The sequence below is a fragment of the Catharus ustulatus genome, chromosome 3 (genome assembly GCF_009819885.2).
Source record: "Catharus ustulatus isolate bCatUst1 chromosome 3, bCatUst1.pri.v2, whole genome shotgun sequence".
Classification (NCBI taxonomy): Eukaryota; Metazoa; Chordata; class Aves; order Passeriformes; family Turdidae; genus Catharus; species Catharus ustulatus.
In genome coordinates this window covers 1,334,500-1,361,236 of record NC_046223.1, presented here as the reverse complement: position 1 = coordinate 1,361,236, position 26,737 = coordinate 1,334,500, and the positions used below count along the sequence as shown (strand labels likewise).

General features: G+C 41.0%; 1 protein-coding gene across 2 annotated transcripts; it reads left to right on the top strand.

Moving 5' to 3' along the window:
- The first annotated feature begins 12,140 nt into the window (after window positions 1-12,140).
- PNPT1 (polyribonucleotide nucleotidyltransferase 1) lies at window positions 12,141-26,382 on the top strand. Of its 2 annotated transcripts, XM_033056137.1 has the most exons (29): window positions 12,141-12,331; window positions 13,742-13,802; window positions 14,110-14,184; window positions 14,592-14,697; window positions 15,080-15,129; window positions 15,581-15,644; window positions 15,732-15,779; window positions 16,495-16,608; window positions 16,823-17,009; window positions 17,185-17,236; window positions 17,914-17,971; window positions 18,101-18,197; window positions 18,294-18,396; window positions 19,147-19,217; window positions 19,806-19,842; window positions 20,580-20,646; window positions 20,745-20,834; window positions 21,128-21,181; window positions 21,287-21,393; window positions 21,802-21,873; window positions 21,966-22,029; window positions 22,535-22,618; window positions 23,068-23,151; window positions 23,770-23,876; window positions 23,963-24,018; window positions 24,565-24,643; window positions 25,001-25,048; window positions 25,369-25,527; window positions 25,818-26,382. In XM_033056137.1, exons 1-28 carry the CDS (start codon window positions 12,141-12,143, stop codon window positions 25,522-25,524), a joined length of 2,382 nt encoding a protein of 793 aa, XP_032912028.1. In that variant the 3' UTR covers window positions 25,525-25,527; window positions 25,818-26,382. The 2 variants fall into 2 exon arrangements, with proteins under 2 accessions (XP_032912028.1, XP_032912029.1); XM_033056138.1 differs by lacking the exon at window positions 12,141-12,331 and having other exon boundaries at window positions 13,764-13,802; window positions 14,114-14,184.
- The last annotated feature ends 355 nt before the right edge of the window (window positions 26,383-26,737 follow it).

Here is a 26,737-nt window from a genome sequence, read left to right as displayed (position 1 = left end):
TGTTGGCACAAAAGAAAGCACTTAAGTCACTATTCATCTTGTCAGAATTTGATGCTTGTACCTAGGCCAAAATCCCTAAACCAAGCTATTTGCAAATGTTAAGTTCAGTAGTTTGGTGTGTTTCTCTTCCCCAGACCGGGATAAGCATTAACTAGTTCAGAGAAAAACATAAAACATACCCATAAAATTTCCAGACTCTGGTTTTTAGTCTCAATTACTGAATTTACAAGATTATTTCGAATCTGAGCACTGAGTGTTCAAGCACATTTTGGCAAAGGGTGGAACACCCCTATCCCTTCTTTACTCTGCCTCTTCAATGGGCTTTGGGCAGCATCACAACACATTATTTGAATTTAACCCTTCCACTGCTGTTACACTGCTGCAGGGATATTGTTTATCTCTGCATAGCAGAATATTTCTTCATCTTGGGGATCACCTGAAGCTGCACACATTCAGACACTTGGGATCAAGTCTTTTGGTCTGATTGCTCCTGACCATCACCCAAAATGAAAATACTGCGCTTCAGAGGGGGCAAATACTTCCTGGAAATTTAGAATTATCAGCCTGGCCTTGAAAATTAGACAGTGCTTTTGAGGAGTGATAAGGGGGTGTTGCCTCACACCACCGGCCCCAAACCCCCTCTGATCAACTATTTCACCAGCTGTCCCCAGCAGAAGCTTCCTGAGGCTGCCTGGAGTCTCCAAAAGGATGTAAAATACTTGTAGTAATTCCCTGAACAAACCCAAGAGGCTTCCTCGAAGCAGAGCCCTCAGCTCTGTTGACTTGCTTTTTTCAAAGGTAATATAAATTCCACTTACGCTGGTTTGTTTTGATGTTGAAAATTGGTCTCCATAGACATGGTTGAAATCATGCCCTGCAGCGCTGAGGCTGGAGCCAACAACCACACAGCCCTTCGCCAGTGCAGAGCTCAGGAGGCTTCAGAGGTGGAAATGCCATCCCACCCAGCACAGCAGCACCAGGAGAGCACAGGGAAAGGGCCAGGGTGCCCCATCCCACAGGGAAAACCCACAGCTGTGCCCACCCAGGCACTGGGAGAGGTCTGGGGGGGTTGCTCCCACATCACCCTCAACCCATTGCTCACACATTTCCTTCACCAGGTACTGACAAGCCTAAAATATTCATTTTTTGTAATTTTTAAAGCCTCATTGCCCTGTAGGAGCTCCCTCAAAGGCTGACATGCAGCTAGGACCATGGTGGTGCTTGGCAAGCAGAAACAGCAATAAAAAGAAATCGGAGTGAGACAAACAGGGGGAATATATGGAGAAACGACAAGCTGAGGTTTTTATATGGAAATTTATATCGAGGGTAACATTCCTGTCTAACACAAGCATTTTAATACTTCCGGATGCAAGCCTCAAGCCAAAATCCAGTGAGGTCTGATGTTACGATAGTGTTTAAGCTCAGGGATGCTGAACGTTTTGCAAGAGCTACAGGTTTGCCCAGTGCCAAAAAAACCATGCAGAAGAACAACAGCAAAGCTTGGAATTCTGCCCCAACAACCCCTCCACACTGCCCCACCGGCACGGAGCAATCGCAGAGCAGAAACGAGTCCTGAGGCACCAAACTGCCCAAGTGGATTTGAACACAGAGGGGCTGCAGACCTGAGCACACAGAGGGGCTGCACACCCCATCCCAAAACAGGCAGGGATGATTTGGGAAAGCATTATTCCCATGACACTTTCTTTCCTATCTGCAGCTCTAAGGCTGTTTCAGCCACCTGACACAGCCCGGGGGTGGTTTTGCAGAGCTCCCTAGCACTGCAAATCTCAGGCAGCAAGGAGGAATTCCCTGGGAGGCTGGCTCAGGCTGGGATGAAGCACAGGATGGCCTGGTTGAGGGGGATATCAGGCCAAGATCAAACCAGGAGACGTTGCCCAGGTCAGCAGTGCAGCGAGCGTGAGCCCCACGAGCGATAAAGTGTTCAGAACAACTTGTGCTCCGCAGCTGCCAAGGCCCATTTCTGCTTGGTTTATGCACCATGCCAATTCCTCCCCTATAAGATTAAGCTGCCTCGAGGCAATTTCAACTTACACATCTGATATTTGGAGCATTTGCTATGCTCTGCAGCTCAGGAGCAGGCACAGCCCCTGCGCTGCCACTTCCCCTTTTCACCTCACATCACCCTTGCAAAGGCACTTGTTCCCATTTAAGGGCTCACACCCCTTTCCTGGGATTTTGAGACAGCAAGGGAATGACATTTTGCTGAAGAGCAGGACAGAGCTATCAATGCCATATAGATCAACATTTCAGGGGCACCAATCTGACAGAAAAGTGTACAGGACCTGTTTGCATGGATATATCCATCATGCTGGAGAAGAGTTTCCCCCTCTTAAAGCTATTCTGAGCTTGTGAAAGCCATTAATTAATCACAAATACCAGCCCTAGAAATAAATAAATACTGCTTGAAACCTAAAAGCTTGGTTTCAAGACCATTCTGAGTGGTTCCAAGTAAAAAAAGGCAGATACCAAAATTACAAATCTTCAATAATCTTGAAAGTCTCCAAATTCCTTATTTGTTTACTTATCCAACTGCACATGAATAATTTTAGTCTAGCACAGGCCTGTTTGGGTGCCAGATCATGTTTGCAAGTCTGCCCTGTGAAAGGCAAATGTACAGTTGAACTTGGATGCTGTGCAAGTATCAGCCAGCTATTAGCACTGATTGCTAAACAATTTTTCCAAAAATTAGATCAAACAAAGCTCAATGCCTGTGGTTGTTGCTGTGAGGAAAACAGTTACTAATACACAACTAGTTGGGCTCAAATTATAAATGCAATTAAAACACTGCTTTTATCTTGCTAGAACAGTAAGTCTGCTTCATGGAAATTCTATTTTTCCAGCATTAAATCCAATTTCTGGATGGACAGACCTAAAGGGACACTTGTGTGCACAGGAACCACCTGATTCAGCTCACTAAACACCAGAAAATTTTGCAGCTACACTTCCAAAACCATTGGTTCAACCATTCAGATGAAACAGTTGTGTAACTGTTATAAAGAAGACCATGGAAAAGCAGGAGAGAAAAAAAAACTTCCTGAGGGTTTGGCATTGTTACTATTAGTGATGGCTGAATTCATTTTGCCTCATTTCCAATGCAGTCAGATATTCAAATAAAACTTGAACACCATCTGGTTGCCATGATCCAGAGACAACAAGGCTTGGAGACCAGGAATCATGATGAATCAAGATTTTGCCTACCAGATCCAGTCTGGGACCTGGGAGAAAGGCTCTACCTGGAACAAGGGAAAAAGTTTCCTCTAAATGCAAACCCCTGTCTAACTGAATCAGCGTTGGATGTGTGGAAAGAATATATTTACAAGGGAAAAGATTTTACAAGAAAATTTTGCAAATGTAATCAATTCCTGCATGGAAAGAGTCTCTGGAACAGCAGGGCAGAAAGCACTGGCTTTACAGCAACTGGGGAAGAATGGTTTGCAGAACCTCTGCACCTCAATCTGTGCTATGATTACACAGCTCGTTGGTTTAATCACTAACAACTCCAGACTCTTCACAATGAAATCAAGAGTGCTGTTTCTCTGATTTGGGAAGCTCTCAGAAATCAATTTTTTTAAAGCTGAATTTTTTTAGAAGGTTGACAAAACCAGGAACGTTAAAACTCTATTCAGGAACTGAACTAAACCAACTAAATAAAACATCCAACAACAGCACCAAGAAAAACCCTAGAGCAAGCTTAATTGTGATAACTGAGTTTAATGATGCTAAATGGCAAAGCTCATCATAAAAAAATTACAACTGAAACTTCCCCCCAGTATTACTCAGGGCAGGTTTCACTCCACTTAACTCGGACAACAGGAACAGGATTCACAATTCATTTAGTCAAGGAAAACCTGTGGGGAGCAGGAGGGCTGAGGAAGCACATCCATAATTAACTCCATTTGGAGGCAGAGTTATGAGATGAGTGTGCACTAACCCTTCATTTTCCTTCCCTCAAACATTTGCGCTCCTCCTTTTGTAGCCAAGAGTTGCACATTTCCCCCAGTGAGAGTAAATCTGTGCAGGGCTCTGCTCTGACATTTGCAGGGTGTTAAGGCCACTCTGTCCCAGGCATAGTCAGCCCAAGCTGGCACACACAGGGTGTGCCAGGGGACACAGGCAGGCTCCCCTCAGGAATTCAGGGATGGCAGCACAGCCACGCCAAGCTCCAAGGCTCAGCCTAGGAGGTGCCATGGGCAAGTTACAGAAGGGAAAGCCCCCTCAGGAAGTTTTCATTAATTAACTCCCACCCAGTCAAAGGCAGGTGCTGAACAGACCCCACATTCCCACAAAAGCATCCTCAGCAGTATTTCACTGCACTCCTCAAAAGCATATTCCCTCTTTCATGTAACCAAGGCCACTGGTGCTCAGGGCCAGCCCTGGCCAGGGATCCCAATGCAGAAGCCAACAAACCCCAAACCTTGCAGAGTCAGCCAAGAAATTGGGTTTTATTCCAGCTCAGCCACTCAGGGCCAGAGGCTCACAAACCTCAGAGGCTTCAAATTCTTCCCAGGGTTAAAAAACCAGCCCTGGCCTCAACATTTTGTGGCATGGCAAGTGAAGAGAGGATTTTCTTGGCATTGCCTTTTTTTTTTTTTTTTTTTGCACAGCCTCCTTGGAGGTTGTGAATTTGCTGGTGCCCATGAGCATCTTGCACTGCACCCCTGTTACAGAAAAAATTGCTGTGCAAGTCCAGCCATGTGCCACTGTTCTCAAAAGTAGCAGGTTCAGGAAGAAAATCTAAGACTTAGAGATGAGAGACTTTTTTTGCTGCTTGTGGCAGGGCCAGATTTAAACCTCCCTCAAGATTTCACAAGTAGAAACTACTCAACATTTGCTTGGAACTGGAAAATAGGTAAAATCCTAAAGAAAAAAAGTCACAGAGAAGAGTTAATGATACCGTGGACATTGCTGCCCTGGCTTTGTGTTTCTATTTGCCTGTTCACACAGTTTAAATATCCTGAAAACACCAGTAACAATTTTACAAATCATTCATTAAGAGGTGGTTTTTCCAGAGCTGTGTTGGAACATCTTAAGCCAGAAGGAAAGAGTTTCACCTGTCCTGGGAACACTACGTTGTTGATAAGTGACACAGCTAAAAATCAGGGTGTACCACTGAAAAACTGCTGATTTCCTTCAGATGCTCTTTGCACCTGAAAATGTACAAAAATCAGGTTTGGCATGCTCTGAAGAGAACACCTGAAATAAGATCAAGGCCAAGCACACAGTATGAAGTTATGACACAATAAACTAAATCAAAGGTTGCAGCTGAATCACTGAACTGTTACCAGCTGTGCAGCAAATACCTGTTACTGGGAGCAGCTGCTACTACCCTATAAAAATTTCACACATTCTGCAAATTTCAGACCCCAAAACAGGGTTGGCTTTAGTTTTAAAAGGCAGATACCCCTATTAATATAACAATTACAACTCTTCTCCTGCTTTTACTAACACTGGCATTTTTCAAGCCAGTTGCAACTTGTGCAGGTAACTCTGTGAATTAAACACCACACTGAATTCTTTACTAACTTCTCTTTCAACAAGGTAGCAATGTGCAAGTAGAGCTATACTAAGGTGCTGATGGGATTTATAACTGGGTCCTGACTATAAATCTTATTTTTATCAGCCTCAGAAACTTTTTATTGCTGTTTTCATCCTTCATTTTATATGTCATATCACCTATCATCAAGAGGATCTACTACATACCCCCAAAAATAATACAGATATTTTCCCAAGGAAAAAAATAATGCAAGCAGTTAGGGATTCCAAGGAGTCATTTTGAGGAAATAAGTACTTGCACTCATGGTAAAATTCAAAGCCTCCATCCAAAGGGCTTGACCCAGCCCTGGTGAAACCAGTAGCATTTATCACAGCAAGAGGATGGAGCCAAACACATTGGAAATGGGTCAAAGACATGGCATGGGGTGACAAACTGCTCCATCATTGGCTCTTAATTTAAACTTGGACCTCCTCTACAAGGCAAGAGGGTGAGAACAGCAAAAAAAACCCCATATCAATCACCATATCCACACAGTTCCCACCTCCTATTTATAGCTTTGCTTTGAAATTGAGGAGAAAAATGCAAAGCATCATGCCAAAGGGAAACAGCCACGATCCACAGGACTGTGAGCTGCAAGGCTGCTGCTTTATTTCAAGTGTTCTGTCCACCACCCTCAGCACTGCTGCAAGTGCAGGCTTCAGCAACATCCAACTTTGAACAGCATTTCAAAGCCTTTTTCCTGGAGTTTCTCAGACAGCAAAGATAAAAAGGATTCAGTGGCCCAGATGCTTCAATGATGGACAAGTTGTGGGCAAGGAAACCTCTCCTGTTTTTCTCCACCATCTGGAGGCTCCCAGAGCTTTGTTCTCTGTTAGAGAGGCTCTGTGAATCACTGCCTTGCTTTTGCTTCTCTTACTTGGAAATGCCTCTTAAAATTAACACACTAAGTTTTAAAATAGCCCAAGTAACCTCTAAAGAGCTATTTCAAAATGTCACATCCACAGTAAACAATGAGTAGCATTCCCACTTGGGATTTAAGGAGCTCCAAATTCACCTTTTTGGACTGATTTTGTGCCACCCAACACACACCACAGATCAATCATGCTTTGCCCTTCAATCACTCAAGGAATTCAGGTCTTTGAGCAATTTCAGACCTTCCTCTATTCCTTGGTATGCACCATAATTCCCACCATAAGCATTTAAAATTAGAGCTTTGGCTCTTCACAGCCTCTCAGGGTGACACAGAGAGGAACCCTGAGCAGTCCCCACCCTCAGATGGGATTTTTGGAGTGTTTTCTGGATTACAAATCATTTTAACTTGGGCTCCCAAAAACTGACTTGACAGAGAGCAAGCACACATATCAGGAAGCTTTGTGCATTACACATGATGTTCACTTACATTTTTTTACACTACAGGTCAAAGTCTTTTGCAGTGTTAGAAGTGGTGCTAATTCAGTTTAGAAAACTGAAATCTAAACATTACCCCACACATGCTGAGTGCTCTCGCATTTAGCTTTGCTCATCTCCTTTGTTAAAGGCACAGCATTGAGAGATCAGAATTCACAGAAATGCCTGAAAAAGTTTCAGAGTTGCACTTCTAGGTGCTCCTCTGCAATCCATGAATTTAGGGTCTTTCCTGCACACAAAAAAAGGAAGAGCAGTATGCATAATAAAGTCTGTAAAATTTACTGTTTCTGTAGATTACCTCTTCACTTCAAATTAAAAACACTTCCTGTGCCAATTTCTCAGCCATACAAATTAAAACTCGAAATGAAAACCGAGCTGCTGTTTTCTATTATTTCATAAATATTCAGGGAGTCCTTGGAAGTTTCCGAGCGAGGCACGGAGGAGTTGAGCGGGCAGAAGCTGCACCCTGCAGGCAGCACCAGGAAGCCGCCAGGACAGAGCCTGGAGCAGCAGAGCCCGTGCTCAGCTCACCAGTGCCACCGCATGGCTCTGAAGCAATTGTTAATCAGGGAACTGGCTGGGGAAAAAAAAGTAACTCTCACTGTGGTTGCTCATCCCTCTGATTTTCTGGTGAAATCAGGGCTCTAGGCCCAGCTGCTCATTTCCTCCCTGTGTCCAGTGCCAGGAGCAGCCCCCAGCTCAACACCCACTGCCAGAGTGCATTAACCACTCCAAATACAGCACATTTACTCCACAGACACACTGAGCCTTTGCAGAAACTCACCTACAACAAACAGGTCTATGTATTTAGTAAGTAAACACAAGCAGAACCTCCACATGGTAGCTGTCCCACTGACCTGGAGTGTTCCTGGGGAGCTGGTAGAAGGAAGCAGCTCAATAAAGAGGTATAAAACACAAAGGTAACTCCTTTTAAAGGACAGAATTTGTTAGAGGGAATAGTTTTCCTTGCATTAGGTGAAAATACACATTAACACCATCTTGCAGCACACATACATAAATTATTTCAGCACAATGCAGACTGAACAAGTGAATTCAAGTGGTTTTAAGTGTCCCAAGAACCCAAATCCACAGTTCCCACAAACCAGTGCAGCTCTAATTCAGTACCTGGCCAAGGACACTGAAAACTCCTGGAAAGAAAAATGAGAGAGTCTCTGTTTCCAAGTAACACAGAGGGGTTTCTCTCAGAATATAGAACCACTGCCCTTGCCAGCTCTCATCACAGGTTTGAGTCCAATCCCCTGCACCTGAATACAGAAATTCCCACTACAGCCCCTCAGTTTTAGAGGTGTTCCCACCCTGTTTTTAACCTGCCACATTTTCCAATTGCCCAGGTCTGGGTTTTTCCTTCCTGTGGAACACCTAAAAGCTGGCCTATAGAGAGACACTTTACAACCCATACACCAGCAGAAAGGCTTGGTTGAACACAGTTTGTTGATTGTAAAATACCTTGACTCTCAACTGAAAAAAATAAATAGGATAAAAGAATACTCAGGAAAACAAAGAAGTTGGCTACACCAGCTCAAGTAAGGAGCTTATCTTTTCTTTAGCAATAGGCTTGTATTGTCTACTAACACAAAGAGGAAAAAAAAAAAAAGGCAAATTTTCCTGAAGTCCTCTACTAAGTTTAAGCTTCACAGCAATAAAAACCAGGACTCAAATTGTTTCAAAGCTTACACCTGAGAAGAAAAAAAATGACACCTTACATGTCCATTACACTGTGGGCACAATACATAGGCTTTATATACACGTGCATTTCAACTACCAATATGTCCAAATAAAACTCTTAGAGAACAAAAGTTTGCTCTGATAATTATTCAATAATAATGCCTTACATACTCCTCATACAGTACAAAAATAAAATTTAAAAAAACATTATAGCCACCACACTTTAGAAACCACAGCACTGGTTTGGGAAAGGAGAGTGGCATCTTCAACTCTTTCTCATGTATTCAAACAGTCCCAAAAAAGAAATTATTGTAGAAATCTGACCTACTTGGCATGACAGGATGGCTTGGGATGAGCAGAGGCTTCAGTTTACTCACCTAAATCTTCTGCTTGAATCCATCTTCTATTGCAGGCCACATAAAATACTGCATTGCACAGCTCCTACTCAGGGAGCAGAGCAGCACAGAGCTCTCAGGACTCTGAGGAAAAAAGGCAACTGAGCTGGTGCTGCCCTAAAATAGGATGAGACTCAGCTGCCCCAACAAGGCCCAGGTGGCAGATGGGCAATTAACTTAATGCAATCAACCCCTTCTTTTTATTTATTTTTTATTTCACTCAAATCAAAGATTAAGCCCACCTGCCACGTTGTGATTGCAAAGTTCCTCCACGTGAGTTTTCTGTGACACTCCAGTGATATCAGCTAAGGAAATCAAGTGGCACCTGAAAGCCATCACAAGAGACACAGCAGGAAATTAAATTAAAATACAGCTAAACATGACAAGAATAAGGAGAGAAAAACAAGTGAAGTAGAAAATAAGGTGGTTTAAAGTCATGCAACTTCACTGGACTCTCTTGAGGCTTCTTTAGAAAGCTGGGATGAGAGATCTGTATCCTGCTAAAACAAGTTTATCAGTTCCAAAGGAGCTGCCTGCTCAGGTGCAGCATCCCAGGGCTCCCAGGACTATTTAATGATGCCATAATTGTTCTTCACAGCTTGTGATAAAGCCAGAAGGGGATACCTCACCTGGGCACGGTGGAATGGCTGGAGCACTCCTGGGACTCTTTCCTGGAACAGCAGGTACAATTTCTTATCAGTGTTGGTAACTATGGAAAAAAAGGGGGAAACTCTGTCAGACTGTTTGTTTTTAATTTAAGTTCTGTATAGAGCTGGTTTGCACAATGGGTTCCACTTTGAAATAAAATTACAATGAAGTGTGTAGAGTTTATGCCAAAATTGTGAGGGGCTTAACTTAATCTTGTTCAGCATATAAACCTAAGCCTAGGAAAAAAAAGAGCTACAAGAAAATCTTATTTAGCATATAAACTTGAGCCCAAGAAGAAATAGAGCCACAAGAAGCTATCCAGTGGGGGAGTGAATGGAAAATGGTCTCAGCCTCTTTCTAGGGCACTTGGTTCCATTTTTATTATTCCTTAAAATAGCTACACTTTTTTTTTTTTTTTTTTTTAATAAGTGTCTGTAGCATTTGAAGCAAGAGATTTACTGAGTTGCAGGATGGGGCTGGATAGAATTGGGTGATCAGAATTTGGACCCTGGCCAAAATAAATAAGTGGCTTAAGACTAAGTGGATCATAACTAACTCCCTCAAGGAACTTGGAAAAGTTTAATGCAGAGCTCTGTGCTGCACCAGCACACTCAGTGAGCTGCAGAGGGTGGGGTACAGATAAAAGTGGTCAAAAGGGAGCTGCTTAAGCTGCTCCTGAATAAAATTATTAACAACAGCAGGATAAATATCAGTAGGGCCCATACAGCATAAAAACATAGAGTAATGTCACAGGGTGGTTTTAAATATGTTTATTTTGGTGTGGCAGAGGCTGCTAGAAAAGGCTCAAAAACTACTACTGTTCTCCTGGAAGCTTTAATTTTATTTTTTTTTCTTTTGTGGCTTGTTTTGGGGTTTTTATTTGAATTTCCAGCAGGGAAATTTAAAAAAAAAAAAAAAAAAACAGAGCTCATTGAAGAAGGAAATTAAGTGCAAATTTTCTCAACCAATGAACCATAATTTTGCTTTTTTTCATGATGTTAAACATGAATTTTGTTTGTTGGCTAGTATCTTGAATGAAATCCAAGCTCTGGTATCCTTTTCCTATGACAGTGGTATTGCCATAGTATGTGAGTCATGACATCATCAATGAAATATTCACTTATCTTGGTGAACAGCAATAATAATAATTATTAAAAAATATTCCAAACAATTGTCTGTTTGTCAGCAGCAAAGTGAATGTGAATTCAAGAGAATGTGGGGAACATTTCTGCTTTGCCACCTAATATATTCTTGTATCAATAAATTGTAAATCTGGATAAAATTAACAGCCCTTTTGCCCAGGCCAAATCTCAAGTTTCTAATCCTTTTAATTCTCTCTCTTGTGTCTTGCCAAAAAGATAAGAAATATGTTGGCACAAAAGAAAAATTATTGCTTGGACTGTTCTCCCAGTGAATCTGTTTCCTATAAAAGTAGCTTGGACAGAAAATTCCAGTTAAGTAAACAAGCAATATCAAAATAGCTTCAGAAATAAAATAGTAGTAAGTTATTAATTTTTTTATTAATTACTTGCCAAATTTAAGTTGTTAATCCAGATGGCAGATGAGTTTAAATTGATGTGACAGGTGTGTGTGGGATTAAAGGAATATAAATTATTTTACTGTTAGTGTGATCAGGTCTCCACAATCACGTTATTGTTCACTCACCTCAGCAACTTAACTAACACTAATTGCTAATCTATTCTGCATTACACTGAGGAATAATTAATAAAGTAACAGAACCCCTGTCCCTTGAGTGACATTCTGATGCACTCTGAGCGTGTAAGAGCACAAGAAACTTGCAATAAGCAATATCTGTTCTAACCTCCTTCTTGCACATTGCAGATTATTTTGGTGTTCCTGTCTTAAAAATGAGTTTTGGTTTCTTTTTTTGAGGGAGGGGAGTCTTGGGTGTGGGTTTTTTGGTGTGGTTTTTGAGGGCGGAGTTTTTTTGTAGTGTTGGTTTTTTTTTGAGGGGGGGAGTTTTTTGGTGATTTTTTTTTTGTGGGGGTTTTGTTGGGGTTTTTTTTTAAGTGGGCGTATTACAGAACGAGGTCTGTGAGGTAAATTAACTCTAACTCCAAATGCATCTGTTTTTCCCCTCACGAACCTTCGGGCCTGCCCCTCAGGCAGGGCCGGGAGCTCTCTCTGGGCTCCTGAGGCGCCAGCGGCGGCGGCCCGGTGTAGGTCTCCTCTCCCTCGGTCTGAGCGCCCGCTCGAGCGGCTTTTCCTCAGATTCCAGCCCGAGGTGGCTCCAAGGCCGCCTCAGGCACCGCCTCCAGCTTTTCTCTGTTGCTTTTTACCTCAGGATGGGAGAGCCGCACAGCACGCGCACTCGCGCGCCCCGCGCCGCCTGACCCTCCTGGGCCGCCGTAGCGCCCGTACGGAACCGAAACCGGCGCGGCGGCGCTCGGCCAATCAGCTTCGCGCTTACTGCGAGGTGCCGCTCCCCCCAGCCAATGGCACGGCCGCCCTTTCCTGCCGCGGGCGCTATGGCGGCCGCCACGAGCTGCGGCCGTGCCGCGCTGGGCGCGCTGGCCCGGGATGGCGGCGGGGCCGCGGCGCGGTGGCGGCGGGTTCTGCCTCCGGGCCGCCCCGCCCTGCCCTGGGTGCCCGCCCGCGGAGCCGCGGCGGGGCCCAAAGCCGGGGCCGGGCGGGCCGTGACGGTGGAGGTGGGCGGCAGGTGAGGGACTCTGAGGGGTGTGGAGGGCCGCAGGGCAGAGCGCTGTCCCGGCTGGAGAGTAAGGCAAAGAGTGAGGAAAAACTGGTGCAAAATGCGGGATGCGTCGAGGTTATCTTAAGTGAGGACCTTGTTTGCTGTCGGTTCTTGGTGTGCTGCCAAGTGTGGTCAGCAAGAAAGGAGAGCGGAGCAGTGGGATCGGCCTTGTGATCGCTTAGTCAGGGGCACTCGGGAAACAACGAGCCCTGAGGATGTGGAAAATCAAGATGCTGATGGATATCTGTGTGGGCTTGCCAGCTTAGCGAAATGTTGGAGGCCACCAAGCTCATGAGAGGGATGGAGACCCCTCCGGTGGGGAAAGGCTGAGAGAATTGGGGTTGTTCAGCCTGAAGAAGAAAAGCTTTGTGGTGAACTAATTGTAATCTTCCAGTACCTGAATGGAGCTGCCTAGAAAGGTGGAGAGACTATTTATGGTGGAGTGCCAGGACACGGGGGAATGGGTAAAAATTAAAAGACAACAAGTTTAGATGGGGTATTAGGGGGGAAAAAAAATCTTCCCTGTGAGGCCCTGGCACAGGTTGCCCAGAGAAGCAGTGGCTACCCCATTCCTGGAAGTGTCCAAGGCCAGGCTGGATGGGGTTTGGAGCCACCTGGAATAGTTAAGGGGTGGAACTCGAGATCCCACCCAAACCATTCTGTGATTGCCCAGCCTAACTGTGTTTATTACTACAGTAAAAATCACACCTACAGGTCATAAGGGCCTTGCCCAGCTCTTTCCCTGAGCATGTGAACACGTCACCTAGGATAACTTACATAGAAATTTCTAAATCATAATAGAGGAGCTGTGCTTGGGAAGGGACCAGCTCTGGATTTCTGTGTGTAAATAATGCCATGGAAAATCAGGAGGGTGTGCTGGGCTTGTGCAGTAGCACAACCCTGGAATAAATAATCCATACCTCACTCTGGAGTGTGTCATCATTGTCTTGTTGCTCTCCATCCTCTGCCACAAAGAAGGGAATATCCTGCAGGAAGGAGGGACTGTGGTGGGAAGTGTGCCAGCAGCTCCTCTGAGGGAGGATGTTTTCCACTGGCTAAACCCCAGCTGGAGCAGGTGATGGTTCACCTTTGCCTCCAACGCATGGATGTAACTCCTGGGGATAGCTGATGTGCTACAAGGTTTTGCTTTTAAGGTAAAAGAAGCAGGACACCTCAGGCTAAAGCACTTAAAATCTAAGTGGATTTGGCCACTTTTGCTCCAAGAGTTTCAATTTCCTTATCTAAGGCAGATTTTTATCTCTTGTGAAGCAGAACCTCTGCTCTGTGCAGTTGAGGCTACAGATGAATTCAGAAATTGCTGGAGAATGTACATCAAGTCACCATCAACTCCTGTAATAAGTTCTTTCTTTCCTTTAGAAAGATGGAGCTGTCTTCTGGAAAACTGGCCAAGTTTGCTGATGGATCTGCTGTTGTTCAGGTAAAAACAAAAGTTAAAATTTGTGCAGCTTCAAAATTCTTGTATCTTCAAAGTCATTGTTTGGGCATCAGAGCCTGTGGGATGTAGAGCCTCAAGTGGCAATTTCATCCCTAAAGAAGGGACTGCTGTATTTTATAGGAAAAAATTTTGACTGAAAAGCAAAAGCAGTGGCAAGAAGCGTGGATTTACGTGGTGGTTTTCTGCAGAGTGTAATTCTTAAGAGTTACTGGTTTGTGAAGAAGTTTAGAAGGTTGGAGGGGTTTTTTCCTCAGGTAACTTGAGTTTTTACCTATTTTTCTGAACCCAGCTAGGTGACACAGCAGTGATGGTCACAGCAGTCAGCAAGACCAAGCCCTCTCCATCTCAGTTTATGCCACTAGTGGTAAGTATTAATGACAGAATTAGTTCTGTGCTGATCAGGGCTCAGCTTAGCAGCCATACTCCTTAAAGAGTGGAGTTCAGGAAGCTGGGGAGAGCAGGGAATGCAAACAATAGATGACAGAACTGGACTTGAGAACTGCAGTGGATGATAAAATCCAGGATCCCTGTGTGGGTGAGGGATGAGCCTTGGATGTTGGCTGAGCTTTGCCACAACATCCAAACCCAAATGTTGGTGCTCGGTTGTGTAGGAAACTGGTTGGATTGTGAGGCTCCAAGGGATGAGAATAAGGGTAGGAAATGGATAATTTGGGTTGAAACTGGATGATCCCAAAGGTCCCCTGTGAGGGTTTCTGTGGCTCTGCAGTAAATAATCAGTTTTAATTAATAATCCCGACTTGTTTCTGGAAGGTTGACTACCGTCAGAAAGCTGCTGCAGCAGGAAGAATTCCTACAAACTATCTAAGGAGAGAGCTTGGCTCCACTGATAAGGAAATTCTTACAAGCAGAGTAATAGGTAGGTTGGAATCTATAATTTAAAAAAGTTATTTTCTCAGGAGTGTTGGAAAACAATAGTAATTTACAATTGCTGTTTGCAGAATTGAGAAGTAATGGGAGAAAACAAACTTTTAATTTGTTTATCAATGTAATTGAAATTTTAAGTTTATGTATGTCATGTAAATATCCTGCTAAATTCTCCATGTTTTCTATTTTTTTTTGGTTTTTTGGGGGGAGGTTGTTGTATTTTTTTTGGGTTTTTTTTTGTTTTTTTTTTTTGTTTTTTTTTTTAGATTTAAAATCCCTATTTTGTCATTTTCTTGTGGGGTGACTGGAAGACAAACTGAATATGAACCCCTGAAAGGCAGCTTCTCTTAAGAGTTTGATTATTTCCTTTGCAGATCGGTCCATCAGGCCACTCTTCCCAGCAGGCTACTTTTATGATACACAGGTAGGTCATGCTGCCTTCAAAACAGGAAACTTGGATATGGCTAAGGAAAAATTCGTTATACAGGCCCTCTTTTAGGGAAAACTATTTTTGTTAACATCAGGAGGGGTTTGCACTTCACAAACAAGTGTAAAGTTGCTTTTTAGTCTGTCTCCTTATCTTAAATTATTTTTATTACATTTCCAAATTTTGTTAAGATGCAGGAATAAAATCAAAATCTCCTCTGTACAACAGAGGAAAGATGCAAGTAGTAAATATTTTTTATATGGTATGATACAATATTATCTGTTAGTGGGGGTTTGTCAACTCTATATTTTAAATACCTGAAAAAATTTCTGTGTGCATCATAGTCTTGTGTAAATATGTGGAATTTAGGGTTTTGTGTGTCCTTTGTGTTGACAGGTAATAAAAATGTCTAGGTCAAAATTATTCATTGTCTTTTATCTTATGCCAGATCCTTTGTAATCTTTTAGCAGTAGATGGTGTCAATGATCCTGATGTTCTGGCAATCAATGGAGGTAAGAGGGCTCTGAGAAATTGGTGCTTGGGTGGGATTTAATGAGATCAGGTTTTTTTTCTAATCTAGGTTTTTGTCTTCCTTTCAGCTTCTGCAGCACTTGCCTTGTCTGATATCCCCTGGAATGGTCCTATTGGTAAGTAAACATTCTGAGATTATTCTGGATTTTAATGTAATGGAGGACTTAGACCATAGGTGGTGCTTTGTTTTTTTAACTAGAAGCTGAATCTAAACATTAAATTTCAAGCAGTGGAAATAATTTTACAGTAGGTAAAATTATTGCACTTTGAGAGATTATTTTTTGGGGACTAAATGCACAATTGCAATTAGGAATTGCAATACAGAAATAGTGTGCTATGGAGACCAATAAATTAATTTTGTATTAAAAAAACACATTATTGAAAAGCATTATTTGGAAAATATCTGGTTGAGATTAATTTTTCTCAAGGAGCTCAAAGAGGTTTACTTCATTGTAGGTGTTTTCTGAGAAAAGATCTACCCCAGAACAAATATTGAACAAGTATCTTCCTTTCAGCTACCTTTTTTTTCGTAGAAAACATGTGCTGTTTTGTACAAACTCCCACTACACTCACAGCATTGTGTGTAATGCTGTTTGATATTATTTGCCCTACCCAGTAATGCAAAAAAAAGAAATATAGAATAGGTAATTTTGTCTTCTAGATTTGTTCTTAGTACCCAGTCAATGGGCTGATATTTTAAAATTAGTGTAATTATTGTTATTAATTTATATAATATAAATTACTACTATAATATAATTTGATAATGCTATATTGTTATAGTGATGCCTTAAAGAACTTACTTATAATTAACTTTGTGGAGTGTCTTTGCAGGTGCAGTAAGGGTGGGGCTGGTGGATGGAGAGCCTGTTATCAATCCAACCCGAAAAGAGATGGCCTCTAGTGCTCTCAATTTGGTTGTTGCTGGAGCTCCACAAAGCCAAGTTGGTGAGTAGCTTAATTGGTGTCTGGTGAGGGTTTGGAAATCTTTGCACATGTTGTCCATATCTTTGAAATGTGGATTTTTATAGAATAGTAGGAGCAAACAGCAGTGATAACTTTTGGTTGAGTAAGGTAGATTCCCTCATATTTCTCAGTTGAGTTAGATTGCTATTGAACAATAAAACAGGGATTTAATTAATTTTTATCTTCCCATTGCTAGTTATGCTGGAAGCAACTGCTGAGAACATCTTGCAGCAAGACTTCTGCCATGCCATCAAAGTGGGGGTGAAGCAGACCCAGCACATCATCCAGGGCATTCAGCAGCTGGTGAAGGAGCGGGGCGTGGCCAAGAGAACTGTCCAGAAATTATTTCTTGCTCCTGAAGAGATTGTGGAACTTGCAAAGAAGTGAGTTCACAACAAATATAGCAGATGTAGGAATGTTTAGAAATATCAGGCTGCTGCTTTCACCTGACTGGTATTTCACTAAATACTTCTCAAATACTTAGTCCTCAAAAAAAAACTAATTATGAAAGTGGATTTTAAGCAGTGTTTTCAAAAATTCTTCCTTTTCTCCCTAAAGACTTGCTTCTAACAAGATCTATGCAGTGTTCACAGATTCAAGCCATGATAAAGTAAGTAATGAATCATGATATAATGATTTTGTTAATTAATATCATAGTGAAACTCTAGTAGGATTGAGTTCTTTAAGCTCTGTCCCTGGAGGTGTTTTAAGGAAGGACTGGATGTGCCATGGTCGGATTGACAAGGTGGTGATCATAGGTTGGCCTTGGTGACCTCAGAAGTCTTTTCCAACCTCAGTGATTCTGTAATTTAAGCTGTCTGTAATAATAACAATAATAAATTGTTCAGTGAGTTCTTACCTACCAGAATATTTGTTTGGATTATGTGGAGGTGGAGACTCCCTGTTCCCAAGGAACCACATGGAAAAGATGAGGGGAAATGAGTGCAGGTTCCTGAGGGGTTGTGATTGGGCACAAGAGCAATGTTCTCCTTGGGAAAAACTGTCAGTGTGGGATAATCTCCCCAGGGAAGTGGAGTCCCCAGTGTGGGATGTTTTTAGGATTCAGATGGGGAGGTGCTGGCTATTCTTGTCTAGATGCTGCTTTTGCCAAGAAAGGTTGGACCACACAACCCTTGAGGTCCCTTCCAACCTCACTATCAATTTTTAAATTTGTGTGACAGTTCTGTTTCTTACTCCTTAAATTTTTCTAGATATTTTAAACCAAAAACAACCTCAAACCTCTGTTCTGCCCTGTAGAATTAACTGCTTGCAAATCCTGTGTTCTAGATTTCCAGAGATGAGGCAATCAACAAAATAAGGCTTGAAACAGAAGAACAGCTGAAAGGTATTATTTTGGGTTAATAATTAGAGCATGCTTCAATGAAGGTAGCACTGCTTTGTTGGAAGTTATTTTAGTAAAAGTTCTATAAAATTAATTTCCCAACTTCAGATGCAATTTCTTTTCTGTACCCAGAAAAATTTCCGGAGGCTGAGCCTTATGAAATCATGGAATCTTTCAATGTGGTTTCAAAGGATATTTTTAGGAATCTTGTGCTAAATGAATATAGAAGGTGGGTGTGTCAAACTCCTACTGATAATATTTCTGTCAGCTTTCAATCCAAGACTATGGTTTAACTGCTCTCTTAATTTCTCTTTTGTCACTTTAGGTGTGATGGGAGAGATTTGACTTCCCTCAGAGACATTAAATGTGAAGTGAACATGTTCAAAATGCTTCATGGCTCAGCCTTATTTCAAAGAGGTCAAACACAGGTAGTGTCACTTGAGCATCAGAAATGATTAATGCATTATGAAAAGCTGAAAGATTTGGAGCTTTCATTTACATGCCAGGTTTCTGTTTTATTCACTTCTAAACAGCAAGAAGCAGAAGTGGTGTGTAGGTTGGTGAGTGCATTGCTGTGTAGGGCACTGCTAAACTGGGCATGTAATGAGAAATCTTTTAAAAGCAATTTTTACCCAAAATTGCAATAATGAGAGGATTTATTTCCTCCTCTTTGCCAAAAGCGTCAGCTGTTGGGTGGATTGAATTAAGGTTGCACTCAGACTTGGTCTTCTGTACTTTTATGGTTCCTTTTGCTGAAAGACTGTCAGATTGATCTGACTTTTTATTATACTGGTGGCAGTGATTTACTCCTCAATGTTGTCCCCTCTTATCCCACCAAAAGTAACACCCACTGCAGGTCCCTGTGGGAAACGGACACAAGCAACACTGACAGCTGGCCCTGTCTCTTAAAGGTTCCTTAGGGAGCAAACTGCTCCTGGCTCCTACTTGAGAAGTGTTAAATTAGTGTTTTTAAATGGGATTGCTTGTGAGATTACACAATGCTCACAGATTGAGTAAATTTATGGGATGGAGATAAAAATTTTGTACAAGTGGTAGGTGCTGGCATCTCATTTGCTGCTGAGCTAATACTTTTTGATTCTTTTTAAGCAGTAACATTTGTGAAGGCTGGAAGGGTTTGAGAGGGGTTTATTTTTGATTTTAGCTCATTTTTATTGTAGGTTCTGTGTACAGTTACATTTGACTCCCTAGAATCGAGTGTAAAATCAGATGTGATCTCCACAGCAGTGAGGTATGTATATCATGGTGCTTTGGCAGTGTTTAAACAGCTTTGATAAAATTTCCTTGAACCTTGGCACAGATACTTTTTAAGGACTGAAAGTGTGTAAAATTAGACTTTGAAGTGGCCTGTTTTCCAGAGATCATGGCAGTGGGTTTGTGTTGGGGTGACATTAATTCCATAGCACAAACTGGAGGGTGTTACAAGTAACATTTAGTGTGGTTTATATATTTAAAATATTTATGGAAAATTTAACTTGGGATGTAGCAAGCAGGTCCTTGTGCTTATAATACTTTATTTCTGAGGGCTAATGTGAAATTAATTCCCTTTAAAACCACATTTCAGTGATGTCACCCCAGTGATTTCATCCCAGTGTGGGAGCTTTTACATTTTAATGTCTCAGCTTTACTGTAGTTAAATCTTTTGTTACCCTGGAAGAGTTGGTTCATATTCTCTAATTTTGGTAACTGGGGGGGAGCAGCAAATATATTGAGTTATTGATTTTGGCTGGGTCCACTTGTAAGCATAACAACATTACTGTTGTGTGTAAAACATGTCAGGTTGCTCCTGTTCTAACATGGTCTTGTTTTTAATCAATAGTGGAATAAAAGATAAAAACTTCATGCTGCATTATGAGGTGAGAGTTTTCCTGTGTCACAGCTTTCTGCATGATTCACTGAAGGGCTTCATGTCTTGCTTTTCAAGGTGCAGTTGATCCCTTCCAAGGTTATAAATTAGCTCTAGATTTACTAGAATGTATTTATGCTAATTCATGCATGAATTTATATGAGCAGAAGTGCTGGTTTCCTGAAAAGCAGTAGGTAATTTGTAAAATGCCATTTTATACAGCCTTTTATGCCATAACATGGGGTGAGCTCCCTCACAACAGGTTCTTGCTGAAAGCAGGAGGAACCTGTGCTATTATTTTTAGTAAACTCTATTAATATGTTCAGCTGATGAGGCACAGCAGTAATAAATAAATGCTTTTACATCTTGCATCTCTCTCAGCCTTTGGAGCTTGCCCAAAGTATTTCCTACAGGCAACAGGCAGATCTTGTTCCATTATCTCTGAGATAGAAATAACATTTCTGCCAGGTTGTTTGACAAGTTTATTTGGGGGAAGCTTCTTGTGTTCTCTCTTAGCTACCTTGCTGCTCTTTTATCCTCTTTAATCCTGTGGAAGTGAAACATTGACTAAACATTACCTGAACTGGTCCAGTGACTGATAGAAGTCATGTGGTGGTTTGGTTATTTTATTTTTAATGTATTTTTTGAGATGCACCAAAACTTCAGAGATGTCTTTTTAAGTGTGTGTTTTAAAATGGAAAAGAAAAGCAGGTTTAATTTTGTTGTACACTTTTTTTTGTTTTACAGTTTCCACCTTATGCAACCAATGAGATTGGCAAAGTTACTGGGATGAACAGAAGGGAGCTTGGACATGGTAAGCCCAGACTAGAGAAATCTCATGCTGAAAGTTCCAATATTTTATCTGGTTTTCATTTATGGATCTACTTGTTTTGTGGTGTTTTTTTTGAACAGGTGCACTGGCAGAACGAGCTTTGAAACCAGTTATACCCCAGGACTTTCCATTCACAATCAGAGTTACTTCTGAAGTCCTAGAATCAAATGGTATTAGGATTTTCTTGTTTTTAACCTAGTGCTGGAGTCTAGATTTGGTTCTTAAAAAAGCTTTAACCAACTTGATTTATAGGCATGCTAATGAGTAGATTTCAGTTTAAATCTTTTTAATAACTGTTACATGAAATATTTAAAATAAAAAGCATGTACATGTTCATGAACAATGATTTAGTAAAATAGTGTTTGGGGGTTATTTTTATGCTACAGGATGAGGAAAATAGCTTGTACTGAGAGCCATTTTTCAATGTTTAATTCCTGATTTTTTTCCTGTATTCCAACTCCAGGGTCCTCCTCCATGGCTTCTGCATGTGGCGGGAGTTTAGCATTAATGGATGCAGGTATGAAATAATGCACTTAAAATGATGGATGAGAATGTGTTACAGGATCTGGAAACAACCTAAGGCTTCAAAATGTGATTTCTTAATTTTTTTTGCCACTCCTAGGAGTTCCAGTGTCCAGTGCAGTGGCAGGTGTGGCCATAGGCCTGGTCACCAAGTGCAGCCAGGGAAAAGGGGAGATTGAGGACTATCGCTTGCTGACAGACATCCTGGTGAGTGTTCCTCACATTATTGCTGCTGATTAAAAATGTTCTTTTGGCCTTCTTCTGGGACCTTTTACCCAGACTATACTGGAACATCACTCCTGGAAAAATGAGTAGCATCTTTTCTCTTTAATCTCCCAAATTCTTCCTTTATTTTGGAAAGTTTGTATGAAACGTCTGGTTGTTTGTTCTTTTTTGTGTTGTTAGTTATTTAAGCATTCATAAGCTTTCTCCTTCCAATTAATGTTGTCCTTCCTCATGGGAGAAAAAGATGAATAATCAAGGGGAGAAAGGAACAGTGTTAATCCTGAACAGCAAAATAAAGCTGAGGAAAACCTGGAAGTCTCAAAAATAATTCCTCTGTACTTTTGGTGTATTGGGAATGACTCCAGCTTGGTTTTCTGTCTGTGCTGGCAGGGAATTGAGGATTACTATGGAGATATGGATTTCAAGATGGCAGGCACCAATAAAGGGATAACAGCTCTGCAGGTATTGTGGCATGAAATCTTCCCCAGGTGAAAGTTTGAGTATTAGAAGAACTTTCCTGACAAGGTGATGGCACTTATTTCTCCTCATGTCAGGTTGATCTCAAGCTGCCAGGAATACCAATAAAAATCGTGGTGGAAGCTATTCAGCAAGCTACAGGTAGGTCTGTGCTTGGATGTACACAGTAAATGTTAAATGCTATTAAGTTTTATGAAACTAAATAATAAACTTATTCGGTTTTTGTTCTCATTCTATCTTTATGAAATGGATTTGGCATAATCAGTTCCAAATTAACTTCAAAGTAACTTCAGCCGTTGCATGACTTGGGCTAACACACGTTGCATGACTTTGTTGAAATCCAGCAGGATGATGTTATAAAAAGAACAGCAAACTTTCTCTCATTTCACATCAATTCAGCTATATTTACATGTGAAACTTGCTGCCATCTGTATTCTGACATGTGCAGCTAAAATATTCCTGAAGCGCACGAGAAAATGAAGCAACGTGGTTTAATAAGGATTTAATGAGTTGGGAAACTTGCAGTTGGCATTCTCCAGCTAGGCAGGAGACAGCTTTTGATAAGGAATCATTTTCTACTCTAACAAAAACTTCATACATTTATTTTAATCATGTACTAAATTATTTTTTTATTATTATTCTTTAGCTGCAAAAAGGGAGATTTTACAAATAATGAACCAAACACTGGCGAAACCCAGACCTAACAGAAAAGAAAGTGGACCAGTTGTAGGTAATGTTATTGTGTGAATTCATGACTTTCATAATCACTTTTTTAACAATAAACTTCTACCTAAAATAGCTTTTTAGTGATTGGTTGTTATATATTATTGCCCTTGCCCTGTGGGGTTAATTTGTGGAGGGGTTTTGGTTATTTTTGGTTATTCTGGGGGGTTTTTCTATATCAGTGTACACCAGAAAACAGAATTTAATTGAAATTAGGTGAAGCTCTCACAAAATCAGAATTAATATAGATGAAGTTATCAGTATGGCTTAAGAGAATTTCCAGTCATCAGGATGTATTCTGTGTCTTCATTTATTTCAGTTCCTACCTGTAATTACATCCCTGTTCAAATACCACAGGTAGCTGTAAGATTAAAAGCTGAAGGAATGTGCCTTTGTGTGATAGCTTTCAAGATGATTATATTTAGCACTTCAAAGGATTTCTAAATGTTCTTTCAGAAACTATCCACGTTCCCTTATCAAAAAGATTAAGATTCGTTGGTCCTGGGGCTTACAATTTGAAAAAACTTCAAGCACAGACTGGTGAGACATTCCTGATCCCTGTGATAACTTCTCATATGTTTCCCTTTGTTTCAGACTTGTGTGTTGAGCTGTTTCAATGCTCAGTGCAAATTGAAAAATAAAAAATACAGATGTGTCTAGAGTACAGGTAGATGCTCTGGTTAATTAATCTTGATTAATGCTTCTCAGGGGATTGGGGTGGAGAAAAAGAGGAAAAATCCTGTTTCCCTTTGGTTGTAAACCTGTGTGGTCTGGCCACAGAACTCTAGAAGGAAATTTTAAAGCATTTTTACCATTCTGGCTCCAAAACACTTTCATTTCCCTCAGCTAGTAATACAAGTATTATTAAAAATCTCTAGGAAATTGGTTCATAGCCCTCAACATTTATTCAGGGTTTTTTCCCTTGCCTTTAAAGAATTATAAAAATAATTTGTGGGCCATAAAGGAGCACAAAATATTGAGGTATTTGCAAGGAGGTGGTGGCCTTGTGCAGTTGTTCAAGATAACAAGACAAATCCATGCTCAGAAATCTGAGGTGTTAATGAGCATGCAAAACTTCTCTGCTCTGAGCAAGTCTTCACTGAGTGTGACTTTGCTGCCCTGTGCCCCTGAGTGCTCTCCTAAATTCCCATTTTTCAGGTGTGACTGTGAGCCAGCTGGATGAAGAGACATATTCAGTGTTTGCCCCCACACCAGGGGCGATGCATGAGGCCAGGGAATTCATTGGGGAAATCTGCAAAGATGATGTAAGGACACACTTCTGCCTTGAACTTCTCCACTTTGCTCTTGGTGACTTTGTCTCTTACTGGTTTCTCTTTTTTTTTTCCTGCAGCAAGAAGTGAATTTGGAATTTGGGGCAATTTATACAGCCACAATTACTGAAATAAGGTATAAAAAGTGCTTTGGATTTGAAATGAATTTATTTACCTAGCTGTATTTCTGATACCTTAATACAATGTCAAATAATCATTGTTTAAGAGTGCCAAACTTATGCAGGTGCCAATATCTCCAGCATAATTTCTGCTACTTTTTCTTGTGAAATTATTTTCTTTCCTGATAAAGCTGAGGGTTTTTTGTTGTTTATTCAGTTTTTAGAATGTCTAAATCACAAAACTTAAGGCCTTTTTCATCTTTGAATCTGAAAGTGATGGCATGAATTTGCTTTGCACTTTTCATCATAATATTTGTCTTGTAAAAATTACATTTTGGATAGTACCTGTTACTGAAATACTGCCCTGAAAGAAGCAATTCTCATCCACTTTCAGTTAAGGAGAAATGAGGGGATGTGTTATGGTGGATTAAAGATTTTTTAAAAAGGAATGAATAAAATTTTATTTATGGGAAGTTTATAAATGATTGCTTAGGGACCATACACAGAGTGAAATGTGGACTTTTCTTGATGAACTTTGAAATAACTGCAGTTTCCTGCTGCAGAGATTCTGGAGTGATGGTAAAGCTGTACCCAAACATGACCCCAGTATTGCTTCATAATTCCCAGCTGGATCAAAGAAAGGTAACCCATCCTTGAACAGGTATAAATGGACAATTGGATTTATTTCTAACCAGTTGGCATGGCTCTAACACACCTCCTGGTGTTCCACAGGCCATTTCCAGGTTAAAAGCTCTTAACTAGCAGCACTTTGTTTTCTAATTCTTCCTAAAGCTGCAAAGAATCAACTGTGTGACTGCTGCAGTTGTTTTTGCACCAAGTTCTTGGGCTCTGTAATACCTTTTTCCATGTAATATTCAGAAACCTGTTCCTAAAGTTTAACCTGAGCCACTGGGTTGAAATGTAGCATGAAGAACCCCTGAAAGAAGGGATTTTTATGACCAACTCTGATAACTTTATTTCTAAAAAAAACTGTTCTAGATCAAACATCCTAGTGCCCTGGGATTAGAAGTTGGACAAGAAATCCAGGTAATTATTTTTTATAACTTTAAAATGTTGTTGGTATTTTAAAATTGGATTTTTTTTCTGATTATTTATTTGGTGTTTGTGAAGAAAATTGAATTCCATACTGGCTTCTCTTTGGTGCTAGTTAAATGCCTGATCATCCAAATTGGATTTATTTAATGTCATACTCTTGTTATCTATGCACCACATTATTTGACAGCAGTATAGGCTAAAGGATGCCTATTTATGGCTTTTCTAGCATCAAATGGATTAAAAAGTCAAAGCCATCTTTGAAGGAAAGTGTTGAAGGTGGTCAGTGTCAAAGTGCTGTGTTTCCTGCCCAGGTTAAATACTTTGGCCGTGACCCCACTGATGGCAGAATGAGGCTCTCAAGGAAAATCCTGCAGTCCCCAGCCAGCAGCACCCTGAAAACCCTGACAGACAAAAACAGCATTGTGCTGGGAGGGGCTGTCCCACAGCCATCCACGTCATCCCAGTGACAGGTAAGGCCAGCAGAGCAGCTCCTGCTGACTCAGGGCTGCACCTGACAGCTCTGCTGAGCAGTTGGGGCAGCCCACTCTGTCCAAAACCATCTTAGTTGTTCATTTCCAACATCCTTTCTCTCTGCCTTCTCCACCAGTGGGAACTCAAGGCAATCTGTGGCAGCCTTCTAGGAATGATTGACAGCACTAAAAAGGGGAAATTCACTGAGGAAATCTTGGTTTTAAGGACCTTTTATCAATCTCATACCTTGATATAATGAGTTGGTTACAAAATGTTTTTTCTCTTCCAGGAAAAATGGTGTGATAGCTGGTGAAAATGCAAGTGACCTTTGCTGGAACCTCTACATGTCCCCACAAGAATCTGCAGGTGGATGGCTGTGAATCATATTTATAAAACAGACACTATTTATGCTTAAAGGTGATGTAGGACTTCAAAGCCTTCAAATTGATTAAAAACTTGAAAGCAAAACCAGAAACAAGCAATGCCCTCATCCTGTGTAGCAAGGTTGAGATAAGAGCACAAGAACATGGAATTCTATAGACTGAGAGGATATTTCAGTGCTGAAGATTAATCTCTCTTAAGTTATCCACTCAAAATAAAACTGAATGTGGGAAGTAAGAACTGAACAACTTTTTCACTGTACAAGAATGTTGAGCAAGACATAAAGACTTAGAAGTATCACCTTTAACGTGATGGATGCTGGTTTAGATGAATCCATTGCTCTCAAAAGGTTCAGACCTGCTACAATATCTGAGCAGCACTTGGCTGAAACATCACCCCTTATCACCTGGGTTCGTTAGCACTGACTTAAAAAATACATAATTAAAACATTACAATACTTTTTTTGGACTGAACAATTGATGTGGTAAATCTTCCCCCCTAAAACACTCATTAAGAGTGTCTTAATCCCTCTATTAATTATGTTGCATCAGTGAGTTCACTGATCTCTTTTAGACTTCAAAACATTTGCCAGGAGCTCATGAGAATTACTCATTTTTCTGCTGTGAGGTTCAGACTCTGACAATCAAGCAGGGTCCTTCTGATTTTGCATACTAATTTGTATGCAGAGCTAATCAGAAAATCAACTTCCCACCTGATGGCAGGTGGGCTCTGAATCACCTGGAAGAAAAAGCATTGGGGAGAGAGGAGAAATGGGAATGTACAGTAAAAATTACTCTTTTTTTTTTTAATCTAAGTTAAAGTATTAAA